The sequence below is a fragment of the Miscanthus floridulus genome, chromosome 4 (assembly GCF_019320115.1).
Source record: "Miscanthus floridulus cultivar M001 chromosome 4, ASM1932011v1, whole genome shotgun sequence".
Lineage (NCBI taxonomy): Eukaryota > Viridiplantae > Streptophyta > Magnoliopsida > Poales > Poaceae > Miscanthus > Miscanthus floridulus.
Window position 1 is genome coordinate 97,344,508 of NC_089583.1, and position 17,936 is coordinate 97,362,443.

Genomic DNA, 17,936 nt, shown 5'->3' on the forward strand with positions numbered 1-17,936 from the left:
TAAACAAGATGAAGCACGCAAGACACAAGATTTATCCCGTGGTTCAGCTCACCACAAAGGTTTGCATAAGTCTACGTTGTTGAGGAAGCCACAAAAGGCTTGGGCTTGCCACAAAGGCTTGCCTTACCCTCGTTCTCAAATCAAGAGAGCGAACTCTTGAGGTGAGAGGTGATTCTTAGCTTTTGAATAAGGTTACAAACCTCCCAAGGCTGCCACACGAGTTAGCAAGCGCAAGAGCGACGCCTAGCCGGCTAGGAGCAAGCTCCAAGAGTAACAAACCCTAGAACCACCGGCCAAACGTGAACCAAATACTCTTAGACTTTAGGAATCAGTGGATCTGCTCTCTAATCGAGTTTTGCTGCCTTTTCTCTCAAGTTTTGATGGTTGGAATCAAGAATTTGTTTGAGGGATGGTGGAGCAACAATGAGGAGAGAAGTGAGCTTTGGTTCTGTCTTGTTTCGAGCAGAATGACTCAGTGAAGAAGATGACCGTTGTGGGCCGGACCTGAAGGGTATAAATACCTCTTGGGTCCAACGGTCAGTTAAGGGCAGCATTGCCGCTCTTAACAGGGCGGCACTGTCGCCCTAGCCAAAATAGGTAAGATGATATGAAATTTGGCTGGCTGTTTTGACTAGGTGAGAGGATGTAAATCTGAGAATTTGAGCATCTGGTTCAACAGTTAACCAACTGTCCTAAAATTTATCTTAATAGTACGGTTTTCCCTAAACTCAATTTCAAAACATAAAAGAATTTAAACTTCCTTTGAGCTAGGTCTGGCCACTTTTTGTAATTAGGACACCTGCAACCTGTACACCATCCTCATTTTTCGATTCTCTGCTTGTTATCTCGATAAATCTCATTAGTTTTCTAATTTGGTGGTTATCAATGCCAAAACCCACAATATAGCTTGATTGCACTTACAGGGTATCCAGATGAAAAGACACGGAGGGAGGCACGAAATCCTACGTGTGCGTGGACGCGCGTGAATGGAGCAGGAGGCACCGGCGTCCATATGCCAACATATCCGGGAGGTAGTAAGGGTGTCGCTGTGTTTATTTTCCCTTCCTAAACTTTAGCCCCTTTCACATCGAATGTTTGACACATACATGAAATATTAAATATAGAATAATTATAAAACTAAATGCACAGATTGAGACTAATTTGCGAGATAAATTTTTTAATCCTAATTAGTTCATGATTTGATAATGTTGTGCTACAGTAACATATGCTAATGACGAATTGATTAGGATTAACAAATTCGTCTCATGGATTACTAAAAACTTGTATAATTTATTTTATTATTACTATCAAACGCTCGATGTGATACCTCGTACAACCGTAAACTTTAGCTGCTGGATTTGAATACAACGGAGGCCCATGTTGAAACAGACCTACTTAGACTGTCTCCAATAACGAAGCACAAACGCAAAATGCGTCTTCAACGGTGGTTTGCGTGGCCAAAAATGCTGTCCAACCGACCGATTTTGCCTACCAGCCGAAGGGAAAGGCAAATAAGCGTCTTCGACAGCCGGACGACGCAAATCTCTGCCGCAAGATGACGCAAGTGCTCCACCGGTGCGGCCGCGAGCTCCGCCGAGGGGCGAGCTTCGCCGAGTAGCGAGCGCGAGCTCGGCCGGGCCGCGGGGGCGAGCTCCGCCGGGGGAGAGGGAGGGTCGGGGAAGGAGAGGGAGGGGGGGCCGGATCCAGGCGCCGTGCCAGCGCCAGAGCGCGTCGTCGCCCCACGTCGTCGCCGTCGTCATGCCCTGCACGGCCGCGTGGGAGAGAGAAGAAGAGAGAATGGTAGCCGCGTGGAAGAGAGAGAAAAAGAGGACCGAAGATATTTTGCGTTCGCTGTTGAAAACCGAAGAATTTGCATATCTCACTCATTTACTGTACCCAAACGAGCGGCCACCGCGACATCGCGGTCCGTCAGCTGAACCCCCAGTAGTACCCTCCCCTCGTTAACTCGTTTCATCTGTCCACCGAGCGCTCGGGAGGTTCCGGATGGGCTTGCGTGGAGTCTGGAGTCGGCGGTCACCGGTCATCGTGGCGACGGCGGACCTCGTCAATCTGACGCTCGATAGTCCCGGTTCCTCGCCTTCGTGGCAAGTTCATCCTAGATGCGCCCGTCGAAGGTACGCGTTCCTCGCCTTATCTTCAGTTTTTCGTCCCCGTGCTCGGTTCTGCTCCTTGACCCATCGATGGTTACAGGCACGTTTCGTAGCTAGCTCTTGGCCCCTTGCTCTTCGGTTCCGGTTGATCGAATCGTTTGTCTTTGTTATGCTGTCCCCATCGACAAGTGGCGAGACCATGCGCTTTATTCTCCACATTCGTCAGCATTGAAGGCTTCGATGGTTAATGCGACTATGACTGGTTGAATTGAATCTGTTGGCTGCTCCATTGCCTCAGTGCAATCCAGCCATTCTCCTGTCACAGTCCTATCCTTTTGAATTTCAGCGGAATATTCTGTCACACTCCTTTGTTTATGTATTCCAGCGTAATATCTGCCACATTCTTATCTTCTAATGATAACCGGCTCCCTGCTGCGCTTGGTTATAGTTTCATCAGTCATCATTTTCACACCGAGCATGACCTTACAAGAACTCCGATAAGGGGCTTTGCTGGTACCACACTACCACTCCTTTCCCCTGAGTTTGCTGAGTCAGAGAACGATCTCCATCTAATGAAACATGATTTAAGTTGTTGGCCCAATATTGCTACTAGTATGTGTCAAACCAGTATGCTAACGCAGGGACATTTAGTGGTACGTGTATCACAGAGAGGTAAATAGGACACTCGTGGGTGATTTGGGTGGAACAAAATGGCATGGCAGAACCGCAGAAGGTTGTCTTTGAAAGAAAATGAGAGATTTTGGACTAATTTGTTGTATACATAAATGTATCCTATACTCAACTTGTTGCAAGAACTTTCTGGACATTGGATATGCCCCCTTCCCAAGCGAATGGATACCTTAGTATGTAATTACCAACATGAATTAATCAGATGTCAACTAAATGGTCTGCTTGTCGGCAATTTCCCATTAGGACTGAACTTTTTTTTTATCCTGTAATTTTTTAAACATGTGAAACTGAAATTTGATGTTATAGATCGATCAACAAGAGAATCTGGTAAACTCAGTTCAACTCCTGCTTCATTGACTGGTTGTCTGGCTGCTAACTTGAATTCAATTTTTAAATTACTTCTGTGATTCTTTGTACTGTATTTGTTCCTGATTTTTGTCCTTCTGTATTTTGGTGCACACAACATGCAGGCTTAAGTTGGTAATACTGAGTTAATAGCTTCGACTCAACATGTTCTTTTTTCCTCTTGGCATTGTTGGGTAATAGCCTTGTTTCACTTTGTGTGGAATGCCTTTCTGACCTGTAGTAGAATTGTAGGTTCTTTAATCTGGGTGTGAACATTTTTTTGAATTTAGTCTTACTACTGTTGAGTGAGAAATGTGATCATTTTCTTTTGTTTCTGCACCTGCCATCCTTTTGACAGATTTCAGCAAATGCCCCGTGTATGGACTTAACATGTAAGAACTGCCAGTATAACCTTATATCGATATATCATATGCTAGTTCACATGCCTAATGTCAAATATGAAATATCTGTACAATAATTTTCTCTTTTATTTTTGCACATCTTCTTTATGAGCTTACTTATTACTTCTATACTGTTCAACTCAATGGAAGGCACTGTATATCGAGTCCATACATTTGGTATTATTGACTGTGCCTGTCAATGGTGTATGTGCACTTCTATGCATGGATATGCTTGTATTACTGTTACTGGGTATTATAACGAGAAGTGCTGAGCTGTCAATTATGATTACTTGAGTAGAGGGCAGTGATCCCATTGCTTGTGTTATTTTTTGTATGGAGCATGGAGTTGTCATACCAATCTTTTCATTGTAGCACTTTCAGTAACCCCAACCCCAATCCCCTCGCCCCGCTGAAGCTGATATTATTCTTGATCTCTATCAGATAAGGATGAGAAAATTGTGCCCGCGGTCACAATCATGGTTGCTTCCTGGATGAAAAGGTTCTTCCTCTGAAAGCTACAATTTACCGGTTTCGCCATGGCTTGCAAGACTCCAACATCTGCATCAATTGTGACCAACTGACGGAGACTATGGATCATATCATCTTGGGTTGTGTTTACAACAGAGAAGTCTGGGCCATTCTACTGGCCAAACTTCATCTCCTAGATGTTGTGCTCGTCAATGAGGAGGATGTCATGGAGTGGTGGCTGCGCAACAGAAAGCTCGTTGTCAAACCAGCGAGAAAGGGGTTCGATTCGCTCTTCTTCCTAGTTGGTTGGAGACTGTGGAAGGAGAGGAACTCGCGCACTTTTGATGGAGCTTCTACTGACGCGGTTGGTCTGGCTTGCTTGATCTGGGGCGAGGCCGAGGAGTGGTGTTTGGCAGGATACAAGCACCTCTTGTCTTTGCTAACACTGATGTAGTCTCCAGGGGTCATTCCCGTCACAAGCATAGTAGTATGTAAATCAAATTCACCTGATGTCCGTGGGCCGTTGTGCTTTGGTAATCGGTGGATTACCATGGCGTTTATTTGTAATTTCGTGTAAACTCTCTTCTCCTGCTTAATGAAAACCGTGCCCGAGGCACGTTCGAGAAAAAAAAAAGCATTCTCAATTTTCACGCCAGCCATTTTGAACAGAATGGTTGTAGATAAACTGTTGTCCTGTACATTATTCTGTTGTTTTTGCTTCTTTTTTTTTGCCAGCCGTTTTGAATAAGGTCTTTATTGCTTATTAACACACAATTTGCTTGAGTATGTTTGATGCAACATGCCAACTTCTCCCATTTTAATCAGGTAAAGTGGAAGCTAAGCTATCAATGTCATTCTTTATACATATTACTGTTGTAAGTTCGCTGCAGAATATTAAGAGGGGAATCAGTATAGTTTTTATTTTCCTTCAGAACATTCAAAAGATTTGCTAGAACTGAGATCTATAATTTTGGAGTGAACTCAACAGCCTCATTGTATCATTAGAGAACGAACTGCAAGGTTCTAATTATATCCTTGTTTACTGGGGTATGTACAGCTATCTACATATGCATGCATACAGCACTTCGCATTAGCTAAAATATAGATAGTGACTGGTTAAGACCATTGGAAACCATGGTCATGCTACTCATGCAGTTGCATGGCATTACAACAGAGCTAAGGACCGCCCTTTCCACTTCTTCTGAGGGCTCTCTCCTAAGCAAGCACATCACGTACTCCATCACTTCGCCCTCACAAGGCACTGTGATCCTGTCTTCACTTGTGAACCCAAACTCGTCCTCGGACATCCGCAGGAGCTCCACAAAAACGTTTGTATTGAGATACGCCAAAGGGACTTCAAATCGCTTACCGTCAGCTGTGTAGACGACACAGTGACCCTTGTTCGCTATGGCTGATGTGCAGTATAGGTTGCCATCTTTGATCGTTGTGATCATTGTTCGCCTCCTTCTCCCAAGGGCTGCCATATGTTGCCACTTCTTTGCCAGTTGAACTAGCCTCTTTGAATTTATCATGGTGTAATTCTATGGGATGAACTTTTGGTGCACTGTGCTACTGCTTCAGTTTTTTTATGAGTTTGTGAAGATGATATGCGCTAGTTTCATGTACTTATAGGATAGCAAGGGAGCACTAGAGCCATAAGCTATGTCTGATGGGTGTAGATATCAGTATATGACTATTTCGCAAGAGACAAAGCTATGAATTTTATCTTGCTAGACGTTGCCGTCTTGCTGTGTATGATTGAGTTTGATGCTCATTTTGCTTCTTATCCTATTGGTACTCTTTGGGTCCACTCTATTAGTCTTCTCTGCTCAGTCTATTTACATTTGCGTCAGCCTCATCCTTCCATTATGGTACACAGTTTCCTGCTGCTTGGTTCTACACGTGTAACTGGTTTGATTGGCACTCAAATTGAAGACGCATTTTATTTTATTTTATTTTATTTTTATCAATAACTAATTGAAATTTCCTACATGGACAGGTGAATTTGTTTGAATACTTTTGTAGTTTTGTTTCGTAAGATTGGTTGAAAACTAAGTTATAATAATAAATATCCAAGATAAAAGGTCCAAGATTTATGCCTCCCCATTCCCTTTCTATATCTACCACCTCAACTGATATAAGAACACTCTTCGTTATTTTATTTCAGGTAAACCCAACATATATTGATGTAAAGACTCGGGAAGGCAAAATTCTGTTTGTTTGGCTCACTTTTCATTGGCCTGGGGAGTCCTACATAAATTTGATGTCCTTTTTAGGACACTCATTTGCTTCTGGTGGAATAACAGCTTTCTTAGTCACTACCTTATATTATGTTCATTGTTCTAGTTTCAATACTGTGGTCTACAGTCCATAGAGTCGTCCTGCCTTTTTCCTTGCTGGACCAGCAGCTATGCAAGTGTCAGCATGTGGCCAATTTTATGTTCAGTTTTTTCTGCAACCACTGTTTTATGGATTCAGTCAAACTCTGGTGGCGATGGAGACCTTTGGGGCAGTGACCGGCCTAGTCACAAACTTTGACAAAAGCTCCGCCCATCCGATCAGGTGTGAAGATCTAGACTTACAGCACATACTTGAACCTTTCCAGGGAGCCCGTAAAGATTTCCCAGCCGCTATCTTGGCCTTCAGCTGCCCACCCATGCCCTTCAAAAAGTTCATGTGCCAACAACTCCCAGGGTGGAAAGGAAGACTTCTAAACCGAGTGGGACATCACACTCTCGTCACATTGGTCCACCATCTGACAGTCTTCCCACTCGCTGTTTGGGCAAGAAAGCAAATTGACAAGATTCGTCTCTTCTTAACTGGCCAATTGTCTGCAACTCTGCATGCCCAAGGATATAGGTGACCTTGGTATGATAGACCTTGATAAATTTAGCAGAGCCTTCCGGCTATGTTGGCTTTGGCAAGAATGGATGGCAGAAGAAAAACCCTGGGCCAGCTTTGAGGCCCCCTGTAATGAAGTGGTCTGTTCCCTGTTTAACAGCCATGTTCGCTTGCCTTATGAGCTATACTGCTTCAGCGAAGGAACAGTGTTTTTCTCTCATGACAAATCAATAAACAGTACTTTCAACCATGGCTTTTCAGCGAAGCGAACAGGGCCAACAACTCCACAGTCTCCATCAGCAATGGAAACAAAGCTAAATTTTGGCACCACAGCTGACCCGAAGGTGAGGCCACGAGGAACCTTGCACCTCACTTATTCCAACTTGCCAGAAGGAAGAATAGAACGGTACATCAAGAGTTAGAAAATGACTCATGGATCGGAGCCTTGAGAGGAAAGATCACTACAACAATGCAAATTGAAGGATTCATCTCCCTCTAGATTTGTATGCAAACCATACACCTTCAACCAGAAGTGGATAATAAAATCACTTGAAAATGGACCACACGATTTGCATGTGGCCTTCATTAGGTATGTTTCTTAGATAGAACTTTCGACTCTGACCAGAAAGCATGGCCTTTACATTCTACCAACAAAACTGATAGTAAAACTCTGAATATTGCAGCAAGTTGCCAACTGGAATGAAAGAGGCACGATGGCACATTGTGGTTCAACTGGAGCATGGAGTGGCAGTAACCTTTCAGGTTTGGATTCAGAAAATTGTGCTGAAGAATTTCTCTTATGTGATCACTGCTCAGTGAACAAAAACACTGGTGCTAACTTGCTAATTCACTACCTTCCTTGATCGTTTGCAGGATCAGAAGGATCTAATAACACCTCTCTTTGTCCTACTATCTACAGGGATGAACCATTACTTATACAGCTGCAACTAACAGCAAGCTGCCACATACGGCACCACGTGGTTTGCAGCGTGGCACGACATTACCATGGTGCTCACCCTCTTCAGCAAGCACAAGGCATACTCCATGACATTGGCATCACAGGGCAGTGTGATCTTGCCATTGCCGCCCGTGAAGCCGAACTTCTCCTTGGACATCTGCAGGAGCTCCGTGAAGACTGTTGTCCCGAGGCACGCCAAGGGCACCTCAAACCGTGCCCCGTCAGCCGTGTACACTGCACAGTGCCCCTTGCTTGCCACGGAAGTGCAGCACTTGTCGACTTCCTTTGCTGCTGCCGTGAGGCGCTTCCTCCCGAGCGCTGCCTGTTGGATTTCTTTTAGTCATATTCATCAGATCGGGATACATAGTAATAGAATAGGAATACATATTCAAGATTTATAGAGAGACAGAGAGAAAGGGAGTAAGAGGTAGCAGACCATCAAAAGCTGTAGTGGTCGAAGCACCGGCCGGGATCTCGTTGGCGGACGCCATCTGCGCGCCGGCAGCGATGTTCGGTGGAGAGAGAGGAGCTGATGCAGTGGCGTCCTTGGCGGCGGCGTGTGCGTCGGGGTGGCGTTGCCAGCGTCGGTGGTGCCTCCCGTCGCTGGCAGCGCCCCTTCTCAAGATCGAGTTAGGGTTAGGATGTCGGTGGGGTAACTGGCGGCGCGGTGAACCTCGTACTGCGAGCCCCGGCCCCCACCTTTCCTTTATAGCGCTGTGCGACGGGGGCCCACCAACCATGTAGGGTTGGACGTCCTCGATCAGGGCGCGAGAACAAGGCCCAAAAGGCCGTTGGGCCTAACTGGTGGGAGATCAAACCTAACATTCTCCCCTTTGATCTCTCATCTATTTTTCGTTCTTTAATTTCATACTCAAAACTTTCAATTCATATTTTCCTTGCTTCCATCCTATTTCATCACAGATTAGTGCATAGAATTGTCCCATCGTCACAGCAATTAGTGCCGTTAGACTAACAGCCACAATACACTTCTCCGTTTTGAAATATAAAATTTCTTTGGGCTCTTCGTATGTTCGGGAATCATAGGCTTTTCCTTAAACCCATGCCGGCTACGTGTTCTCTAAACACGTTGGGTGGTATGCCCTTTGTAAGCGGATCCGCGAGCATTTTCTCTGTACTTATATGCTCAAGATTTATTATATGATCCCGAACTTTATCTTTCACAATATAGTACTTTATGTCAATGTATTTGGCAGCACCACTTAACCTATTGTTGTGAGCGTACTGTACCGCTGGATTGTTATCACAATACAATCTCAGTGGTTCATTTATATCATCAATCACTTTCAATCCGGGTATGAATTTCTTTAGCCAATTCACCTGCCCCGTTACCTCATAGCATGCTACAAACTCGGCATACATTATCGAGGATGTAGTTACGGTTTGTTTGGAGCTTTTTCACGATATAGCCCCTCCTGCGAGAGTAAATACATATCCTGACGTGAATTTTTTTTTTCATCTCCCGCATAATCAGAATCTGAATACCCCTCTATCTGCAGGGTATCAGATCTTCTATACGTAAGCATGAGGCCTTTCGTACCCTGCAAATAACGTAGAACTTTCTTCACTAATTTCTAATGTTCAATTTCTGGATTCTTTTGATATCTGCCAAGTAACCCGGTAACAAAAGCTAAGTCAGGACGTGTACACACTTGAGCATATTGTAAACTTCCAACAGCTGAAGCATACGGTACCGCTTTCATTCGGTCAATTTCATATTGGTTCTTGGGACACTGATGTTCCCAAACCTATCGCCCTTGACTATAGGAGCAGGTGAAGGACTGCACGCATGCATACTAAATTTCTTCAGGACCTTTTCTATGTATGCCTTTTGCGATAATCCTAAAACCCCTTTTCTCCTGTCTCGGTGAATCTCTATTCCCAAAACAAACGAGGCCTCACCGAGATCTTTCATATCAAAGTTTGAGGACAAGAATTTCTTTGTTTTCCATTAGTAGATTGATATCACTACTAGCAAGCAAGATATCATCCACATACAAAATTAGGAATATGTACTTTCCATTCTTGAACTTTGCATAAACGCAATTGTCCTCAATATTTTCTTCAAACCCAAAACCTTTTATCGTTCTATCAAACTTCAAATACCACTGTCTTGAAGCTTGCTTCAATCCGTAGATTGATTTCTTCAGGCGGCATCCCATATTTTCCTTTCCTTTTACGACAAAACCTTTCGGTTGTGCCATATAAACATTTTCTTCCAAATCCCCGTTTAGGAAAGCCGTCTTTACATCCATTTGATGTAACTCCAAATCATAGTGGGCTACAAGTGCCATTATAATTCTGAAGGAATCTTTACATGAGACTGGAGAAAACGTCTCATTGTAATCAATCCCTTCTCTTTGCGTGAAGCCTTTCGCCACAAGTCGCGCTTTAAATCTTTCTATATTCCCTTGGGAGTCATATTTCGTTTTGTAGACCCATTTACAGCCTACTGTTTTGGCTCCTTTAGGAATATTTTCTAAGTCCCAAACTTTATTGGTACTCATTGATTTCAATTCATCTTCCATGGCCTTAAGCCACTTTGATGAGTGGTCGCTTCTCATGGCTTCTTCAAATGAGGTGGGATTATCCCCCATCTGACATTCTTATGTTTCATAAACTTCATAGTCATCAGTAATAGCTGATCTTCTTATTCTTTGAGACCTTCTAGGTGCCTCCGGCACTTGTTCCACATTTGGCTGTTGTTGTTCTTCCTCATGTGCAACATTTGGTTCTATAGGTTCCTCAAGGACAGGTTCCTCATGTTCATTCATTGTCGCCATGGGAGAACTTGCAACAGGTGTTGGCACTACAGTGTCCTGCACTGTCGATGCAACAGCAACAGGTAGCGTGAAGAATGGTTCTTCAACCATCGAAGTGGGTACATGTACCCGCTTCTCCTGTAGGCTGATTTCTCATGCTACCATGCTCCCCCTGATCATGTTATCCTCCAAGAACACAACGTGTCTTGTTTCTACAATCTTCGTATGCCTATCAGGACAATAGAAGCGATATCCTTTCGATCTTTCTGGATAGCCAATAAAATAGCAACTGACTATCTTAGAGTTTAACTTTCCTATGTTTGGGTTAAACACTTTTGCCTCAGCTGGACAGCCCCACACACGCAAATGGTTAAGTGAGGATTCCCTTCCTGTCCATAATTCATACGGTGTGTGGGGGTATTAACCCCTATACCCTTACAGCTAAGCTTGGGCTGGCCCGGATCGATGGTTTCGGCCCACCCGAAAGACGACGTGTGGCCCTAGTTAATCTGATTGGAGTCCCGCACAAGGAATCAAGACGGATTTGGCGACCAAGCAGGATCCTGGTCGGTTAGAATAGGAATCCTTATCCGGCCACATATGGCAATTGTAACTGACTAGGATTAGTTTCCAGGTCTGTAACCCTACCCCCGGACTATATAAGGCGGGCAGGGGACCCCTCTAAAAATCATCTCTCATTGACATACAACAATACAAAACAGACGCAGGACGTAGGTATTACGCCTTCTTGGCGGCCGAACCTGGATAAAACCTCGTGTCTGTCTTGCGTCACCGTTTTGTTTGGGGCTTGCGCATCTGTCTGCCGATAATCTACTACCTTGGGCATACCCCTAGGTAGACTGCCGACCATATTTTGTCGACAGTGGCGCGCCAGGTAGGGGGTGTGCGTACTGCTCTCCAGGCAAACAAGACGGTCATCATCTTCGGCTCCATGGCTACGCCCAATGGCCTCACGTTCACCGTTGGTCAGATCACCTGGACTACCGGCGCCGACGACTCCATCGCCAAGGCCACGGAGGAGGCGGGATCCAACCTGCGCCGACGACTACTTCACCTGCATCGGCTACGGCTCCGACCACGGTGAACACGGCTCCGACCACGGTGAATACGGCTCCGACCATGGTGAACACGGCTCCGACCACGGTGAACACGGCTCCGACCACGGAACATCTGGCTCCGACCATGCCTACAGCCACGCCGACAACCCGTCATCCGCTTCCCCGCTACAGAGGAAAGCAGATCGACAACACCGACCTGCTCGACTCCATCGATCGGGTCGGCATCAAACTCGCTGAAACCCTAGCTCTGGTAAGTACGGTTCAAAGCCAACCTAATGAGCAGGTAACAACTCCCCATAACAGATCTATCCGACCAGCTCGGACCAGTCGTCCTGCGTGACTTGGAACAGATCTCGTGGTCATATCTACTCCTGAGGGTCGCTTCGCTCGTCGCCGGCCAGCCTTCGCAACGAATCTCCAACTCTGCGAGTATGAAGTCCCGACGGAGAACCACCAGGTCCAGCCCTACGGCCTGCAAAACGCTGCCTCCAGCTACGCGTGCAATCTATGACACCGCTCGGATCTGTGTCCTATACACTGATCTCAGCCGAAGCCATGCAACATCGTCAATATGGTCCGGATTGAAGATTATCAAGAAGGATCCGTCCACACAGTCCGAGAGGGCGACTCCAGCTCCTCATCCGGCATCGCATCCAACGCATCAGTCCACACCGAGCTTCAACGTCACGAAGATGAAGGCGTCAAATACGATCTGGACCTACCAGACCACGCCCCGGGTTTCTCCCAATTTCCGTCTTTCCCGCCGAGACGCGGGGATTTGATCCATGTTGTCAGCAATGACGAGCCACCAGCAGTCGGCGAAATAGAATAAGAAAAGACTGCACGCGAAGCACGCAATATTGACCGGTTTAATCGCCGGCAAATCAAAACTAAAGCAGACCAGGAGGCACGACGCATAAGGGTCCAACCACGTGACCTCAACAATGCTTTCGACAGGGTGGGGGACAAACAAGTCTTCAAGACCCCAAGCGCCAATGTAGCCGTCGCCATGGCGACAATGCAGCGGCTGCCCAACACTCCCGAGACCCAAGTAGTTCGTGATGACATACAAGCTTATCTGACGGCTGCTATGGCTCAGACCGCAGAGATGAACCAAGCCCGGGCTCCATCCGTTTCAGTTGAATCAAGCCACAGCCGCCAATACTCAAGTCGCTCATAGCCGCTCAACCGACGCGGCTCGCACAACAATGACCCGTCGGACAACCGTCAAGGTGGGAACGGTGGCCATGATGGCGGTCGGGACGAAAACCGCCGCCGGGAGGATAACCACCACGATGTTCGAGGTGACAACCACCGAGATAACCGCGACGATCGCCGTGATAACCACGGTCGTAGGGCTAATCCAGATGGCAATCGAGATTGCCGCGATGGCAATAACGATCTCCGCCATTACCTCGGTGGACGTGATCTGTGTGCTCGCATCAACCAGAGAGCCAACGATCGTGCATCCCATGAAAGCTATCGCCGTATGGAGTATGACACCACCCATGGTCCGCCGGGTCTAAAGCAGTTCACTCCACACCTTCGCCAAGTCATATGGCCCAAGAATTTTAAGCTCGAGAAACTTTAGAAGTACGACGGCAAGGAAAACCCCGAATTATGGGTCATGCTCTACAAAACTGTGTGCCGATCAGCCATGGCCGACGAGCACGTCATGTCTAACTACTTCCCAGTTGTTGTTGGTCATGCAGGTCACCAATGGCTGGTTAGCTTGCCGCCAAACTATTTTGACTCTTGGCAGGAGCTCAAGCAGGCCTTCATCGACAATTTCATCGCTACTTATGAACAACCCGGCAACAAGTACGATCTGCAATGGATCCAAGATCGGAAAGATGAACCACTGTGCGAGTACGTTCGGCGTTTCTTGGAGATGCGCATCAAGGTCCCGTCAATCTCCGACAACGAAGCAATCGAGGCTTTCGTCGCCGGCCTCCGCTTCCATGATGCCCTAAGAGACAAGCTCCTCCAGAAGAGACCTGAATCAGTCACAGCGCTTTTGGCCACCGCTAAGAAATACGCAGACGCTGACGACGCTAAAAAGATAATCGTTGAAGAAGCAGCAAGGGTTCCACGCTCCGACCACCCTCCAAACCGCGACAATTACCGCGGCAATCATGGTCAGAACGACAATTTTGACCGCCGCAACCAGCGCAACGACTCCCGTGACCACCGTGACCAACGTAATCAGCGGCGCAACCGCCGTGACGATTACAGGAGCAAGCGTGCTTGGGAAGACGACGGTGAGGTCAATACCATGAAAAAGGGCGGCGGACGTCGTAACTACGAGGACGACTACGCCAAAGCATTAAAGGGGCCCTGCCAGCTCCATCCTAAGTCGAACCACACCATGGAGAATTGCCGCGTCCTCAAGACTATCTACACACGTCAACAGGCTCTAGATACGTCCGACAAACCTAACGATGCGGGGGAACAGTGCAACAAGGACAACGATGACGATGATGCAGACCCTCGTCATAAATACATCAAGCCGACTGATCGCGTGCACACCATCATCAGCGGCAAGGTGTCCATTGAGACCAAACGAGAATGCAAGCTGCTCACCCATGCTTGCTTGAACGTGGCAAACACCGACAACCTTCTCACCGATCCGCAGCTCCCTCCGTGGTCTCACCGTGAAATCTACTTCAGCAGGAAGGACAATGGGCCGCCATACCCGAGCCAGGGTGTTTTCCCCTGGTCCTCGATCCTTGTATCAACAAGGTTCAGTTCGACAGGGTACTGATCGATGGCGGTAGCTCCATTGACATACTGTTCAAGAACAGCCTGCCCGCTCTAAAAATAGCCTAGGCGGACCTGAAGCCGTACGAGGCATAGTTTTGGGGCGTTCTCCCCAGACAGAGCTCCACACCTCTCAGGCAGATCACGCTACCTGTGCAATTTGGGACTCTGAACCACTTCCGCACCGACTACGTCAACTTTGTGGTCGCTGACTTCGACGGCACCTACCATGCTATTCTTGGTCGACCGTCGCTCACCAAGTTCATGGACATACCTCATTACAGGTATCTGGTGCTCAAGATGCCTACTGAGAAAGGAGTTTTAACCCTCAGGGGCAACGTATACGCAGCTTATACCTGCGAGGACGACAGCTTCAAAATAGCAGAGGCCCACAACCTCTCTATTCGCATGGCAGAGACCATGCTCGACGCTAAGAAGACCTTGGCCGACCACCTGGAGATCCCAGAGCTCGAGGCTCTGCGCAAGAACATCAGGTCCAAGGAGCACAAGACGATCCAGCTGGTCGATGGCGATCCCAGCAAAACGGCCCTCATCGGGGCCAACCTGGATCCCAAATAGGAAGACGCGCTCGTTAGGTTCTTAAGGGGCAATGTGAATGTGTTTGCATGGAAACCTTCCGACATGCCCGGTGTACCTCGGAACTTGATTGAGCACTCCTTAAATGTCAACAGCAAGGCCAAACCAATCAAGCAGAAGCTACGACATTTCGCTCGCGACAAAAAGGAGGCGATTAGGGTAGAAGTTACACGGCTTTTGGCTGCCGGATTTATCAAAGAAGTGTATCATCCGGAATGGTTAGCCAACCCGGTTCTTGTACGCAAAAAAAATAATGAATGGAGAATGTGCGTTGATTACACTGATCTCAACAAACACTGCCCTAAGGACCCCTTCGGCTTACCTCGCATAGACGAGGTCGTAGATTCAACCGCCGGTTGCGAGCTGCTTTCCTTTCTCGATTGCTACTCTGGTTATCACCAGATCGCTCTCAAAAAGGATGACCAGATCAAGACATCTTTCATCACGCCTTTTGGCGCCTACTGCTACATGACTATGTCGTTCGGGCTCAAAAACGCCGGGGCTACCTACCAACGAGCTATACAGGCTTGCCTCAACGACGAGATAAAAGACGGCCTCGTCGAGGCTTATGTGGACGATGTAGTTGTCAAAACCAAGGAAGCACGTACCCTTGTTGACAACCTGGAACGCACCTTTGCAGCCCTCAATACGTTCCAATGGAAATTAAACCCAAAGAAGTGTATCTTTGGCGTTCCTTCTGGCATATTGCTGTCTTAGACATGAAGCCCCCAAAAAAGGTGAAAGATGTCCAGAAGCTTACCGGATGCATGGCCGCTCTAAGCCGTTTCATATCAAGATTAGGAGAAAAAGGGCTACCGTTCTTCAAACTGCTAAAAGCATCCGAGAAGTTTGAATGGTCGAAGGAAGCAGACACTGCTTTCACGTAGCTAAAAGAATACCTCACATCACCCCCCGATACTTACTGCTCCCAGAGAAGACGAAACTCTCCTACTTTACATTGCGGCAACCGATCGGGTGGTTTCCACTACAATGGTGGTCGAGCGCGACGAGCCAGGCCACGCCTACAAGGTACAGCGGCCAATTTATTTCATTAGTGAGGTACTCAATGAATCCAAGACTAGGTACCCACAGATTCAGAAACTGATCTACGCCATACTGATAACATCCCGAAAGTTGAGATATTACTTCGACGGATATCGGGTGGTGGTCATGACCGAGTATCCTTTGGGGGACATCATTCGCAATAAGGATGCGAACGGACGCATTGTCAAATGGGCAATGGAGCTATGCCCCTTTTCCTTGGAATTTGCAAGCCGTACTACAATCAAGTCTCAGGCACTCGTCGATTTCATCGTCGAGTGGATAGACTTAAGCACGCCTGCCTCTCCGGGATCCGACGAATATTGGACGATGTACTTCGACGGTTCTCTCAACATTGACGGTGTAGGAGCAGGAGTTCTTTTCGTGTCACCATCCAAGGAGTAGCTCCAGTACGTCCTTAGGATTTATTTCCCAGCATCTAATAACGCCGCCGAGTATGAAGCATGCCTGCATGGTCTATGCATTGCAGTTGAGCTTGGTGTTAAACGTCTCTATGTCTACGGAGATTTGGCTCTGGTCATCAACCAACTCAACAAGGACTGGGACACGACCAGTGAAAAGATGGACGCATACTGCAAATTGATAAGAAAGCTGGAAGGCAGGTTCTATGGCATCGAGTACATACACGTGGTCCGGGACAAGAACCAGGCAGCGGATGCATTGTCAAAGTTAGGATCATCCCGAGCCAAAATCCCACATGGCGTATTCGTCCAAGACCTGCTCACGCCTTCCATTGAAGACGAAGATTCAACGATCAACAAAGCTTCAGACCAGCAATTAGTGGCTGGTTCCGGCAACAAGCACAACTGAACCGTTTTCGACCACTCATGAGCCAGACTAGAGGACACCTTTCATCAAGTACTTAACAGATGGTAGCGGTTACACTGATCGAACAGAAAACGAACGACTGATGCGTCGCAGTAAGCAGTATCTGCTCGTCGATGGCAAGTTATGGCGCAAAAACGCAAAGGAGGAAATCTTGATGAAGTGTATAACCCAGGAGGAAGGTGAGCATCTCCTGGACCAAATCCACTCTGGCTCCTGTGGCAACCACGTGGCCTCAAGAACATTGGTCGATAAGGCTTTCCGAGCAGGGTTCTATTGGCCGTCAGCAGTAGCCGACGCAGAGAAGCTAGTCCGCCACTGTGAGGGTTGTCAGTTCTTCGCCAAGAGAATCCATGTACCAGCACATGAGATCTAGATGATTCTAGCCTCTTGGCCCTTCGCATGCTGGGGACTAGACATGATCGGGCCTTTCAAACCGTCTCCTGGGAAGTTCACATGCGTCTTCGTGCTAATTGACAAATTCTCTAAGTGGATAGAATACATGCCTCTGGTACAAGCATCCTCAGAGAAGGCTGTCACGTTCCTCGACTAGGTCATCCACCATTTCAGCGTACCAAATAGCATCATTACTGATCTGGGTACTCAGTTCACCGGGAACGCCTTTTGGGACTTCTACGATGAAAGGAGCATAGTAGTAAAATACGTCTCGGTGGCGCATCCTAGGGCTAATGGACAAGTCGAGTGGGCAAATGACATGATCTTGGATGCACTAAAGAAAAGGATATACAGAGAAAACGACAAAGCTCCCGGAAGATGGCTCAAGGAGTTACCAGCCGTGGTCTGGGGCCTCCGAACTTAGCCCAGTCGTAACACCGGCGTCTCACCATACTTTATGATTTATGGCGCTGAGGCAGTCCTCCCACCAGATATAGCTTTTAGGTCAGCACGGGTAGAGAACTTCGATGAAGGCAAGGTCAATGAAGTATGGGAGCTAGAAGTCAACAGCGCAGAGGAGAAAAGGCTTGATTCTTGCATACGCATGGCCAAATACCTTGCTG

General features: G+C 47.2%; 1 protein-coding gene and 1 long non-coding RNA gene across 2 annotated transcripts; one reads left to right on the forward strand and one right to left on the reverse strand.

Moving 5' to 3' along the window:
- Positions 1-1,946: 1,946 nt before the first annotated feature.
- Positions 1,947-4,635, forward strand: LOC136552240 (uncharacterized). The gene is made up of 3 exons (XR_010782775.1): positions 1,947-2,135; positions 2,212-3,538; positions 3,989-4,635. It is a non-coding gene; the product is annotated as an uncharacterized lncRNA (long non-coding RNA).
- A 3,071-nt stretch (positions 4,636-7,706) lies between these two features.
- Positions 7,707-8,305, reverse strand: LOC136548867 (auxin-responsive protein SAUR36-like). The gene is made up of 3 exons (XM_066540240.1): positions 8,251-8,305; positions 7,861-8,147; positions 7,707-7,769 (listed from the first exon to the last, which is right to left on the reverse strand). The coding sequence occupies exons 1-3, from the start codon at positions 8,303-8,305 to the stop codon at positions 7,707-7,709; spliced, it is 405 nt and encodes a 134-aa protein (XP_066396337.1).
- Positions 8,306-17,936: the final 9,631 nt, after the last annotated feature.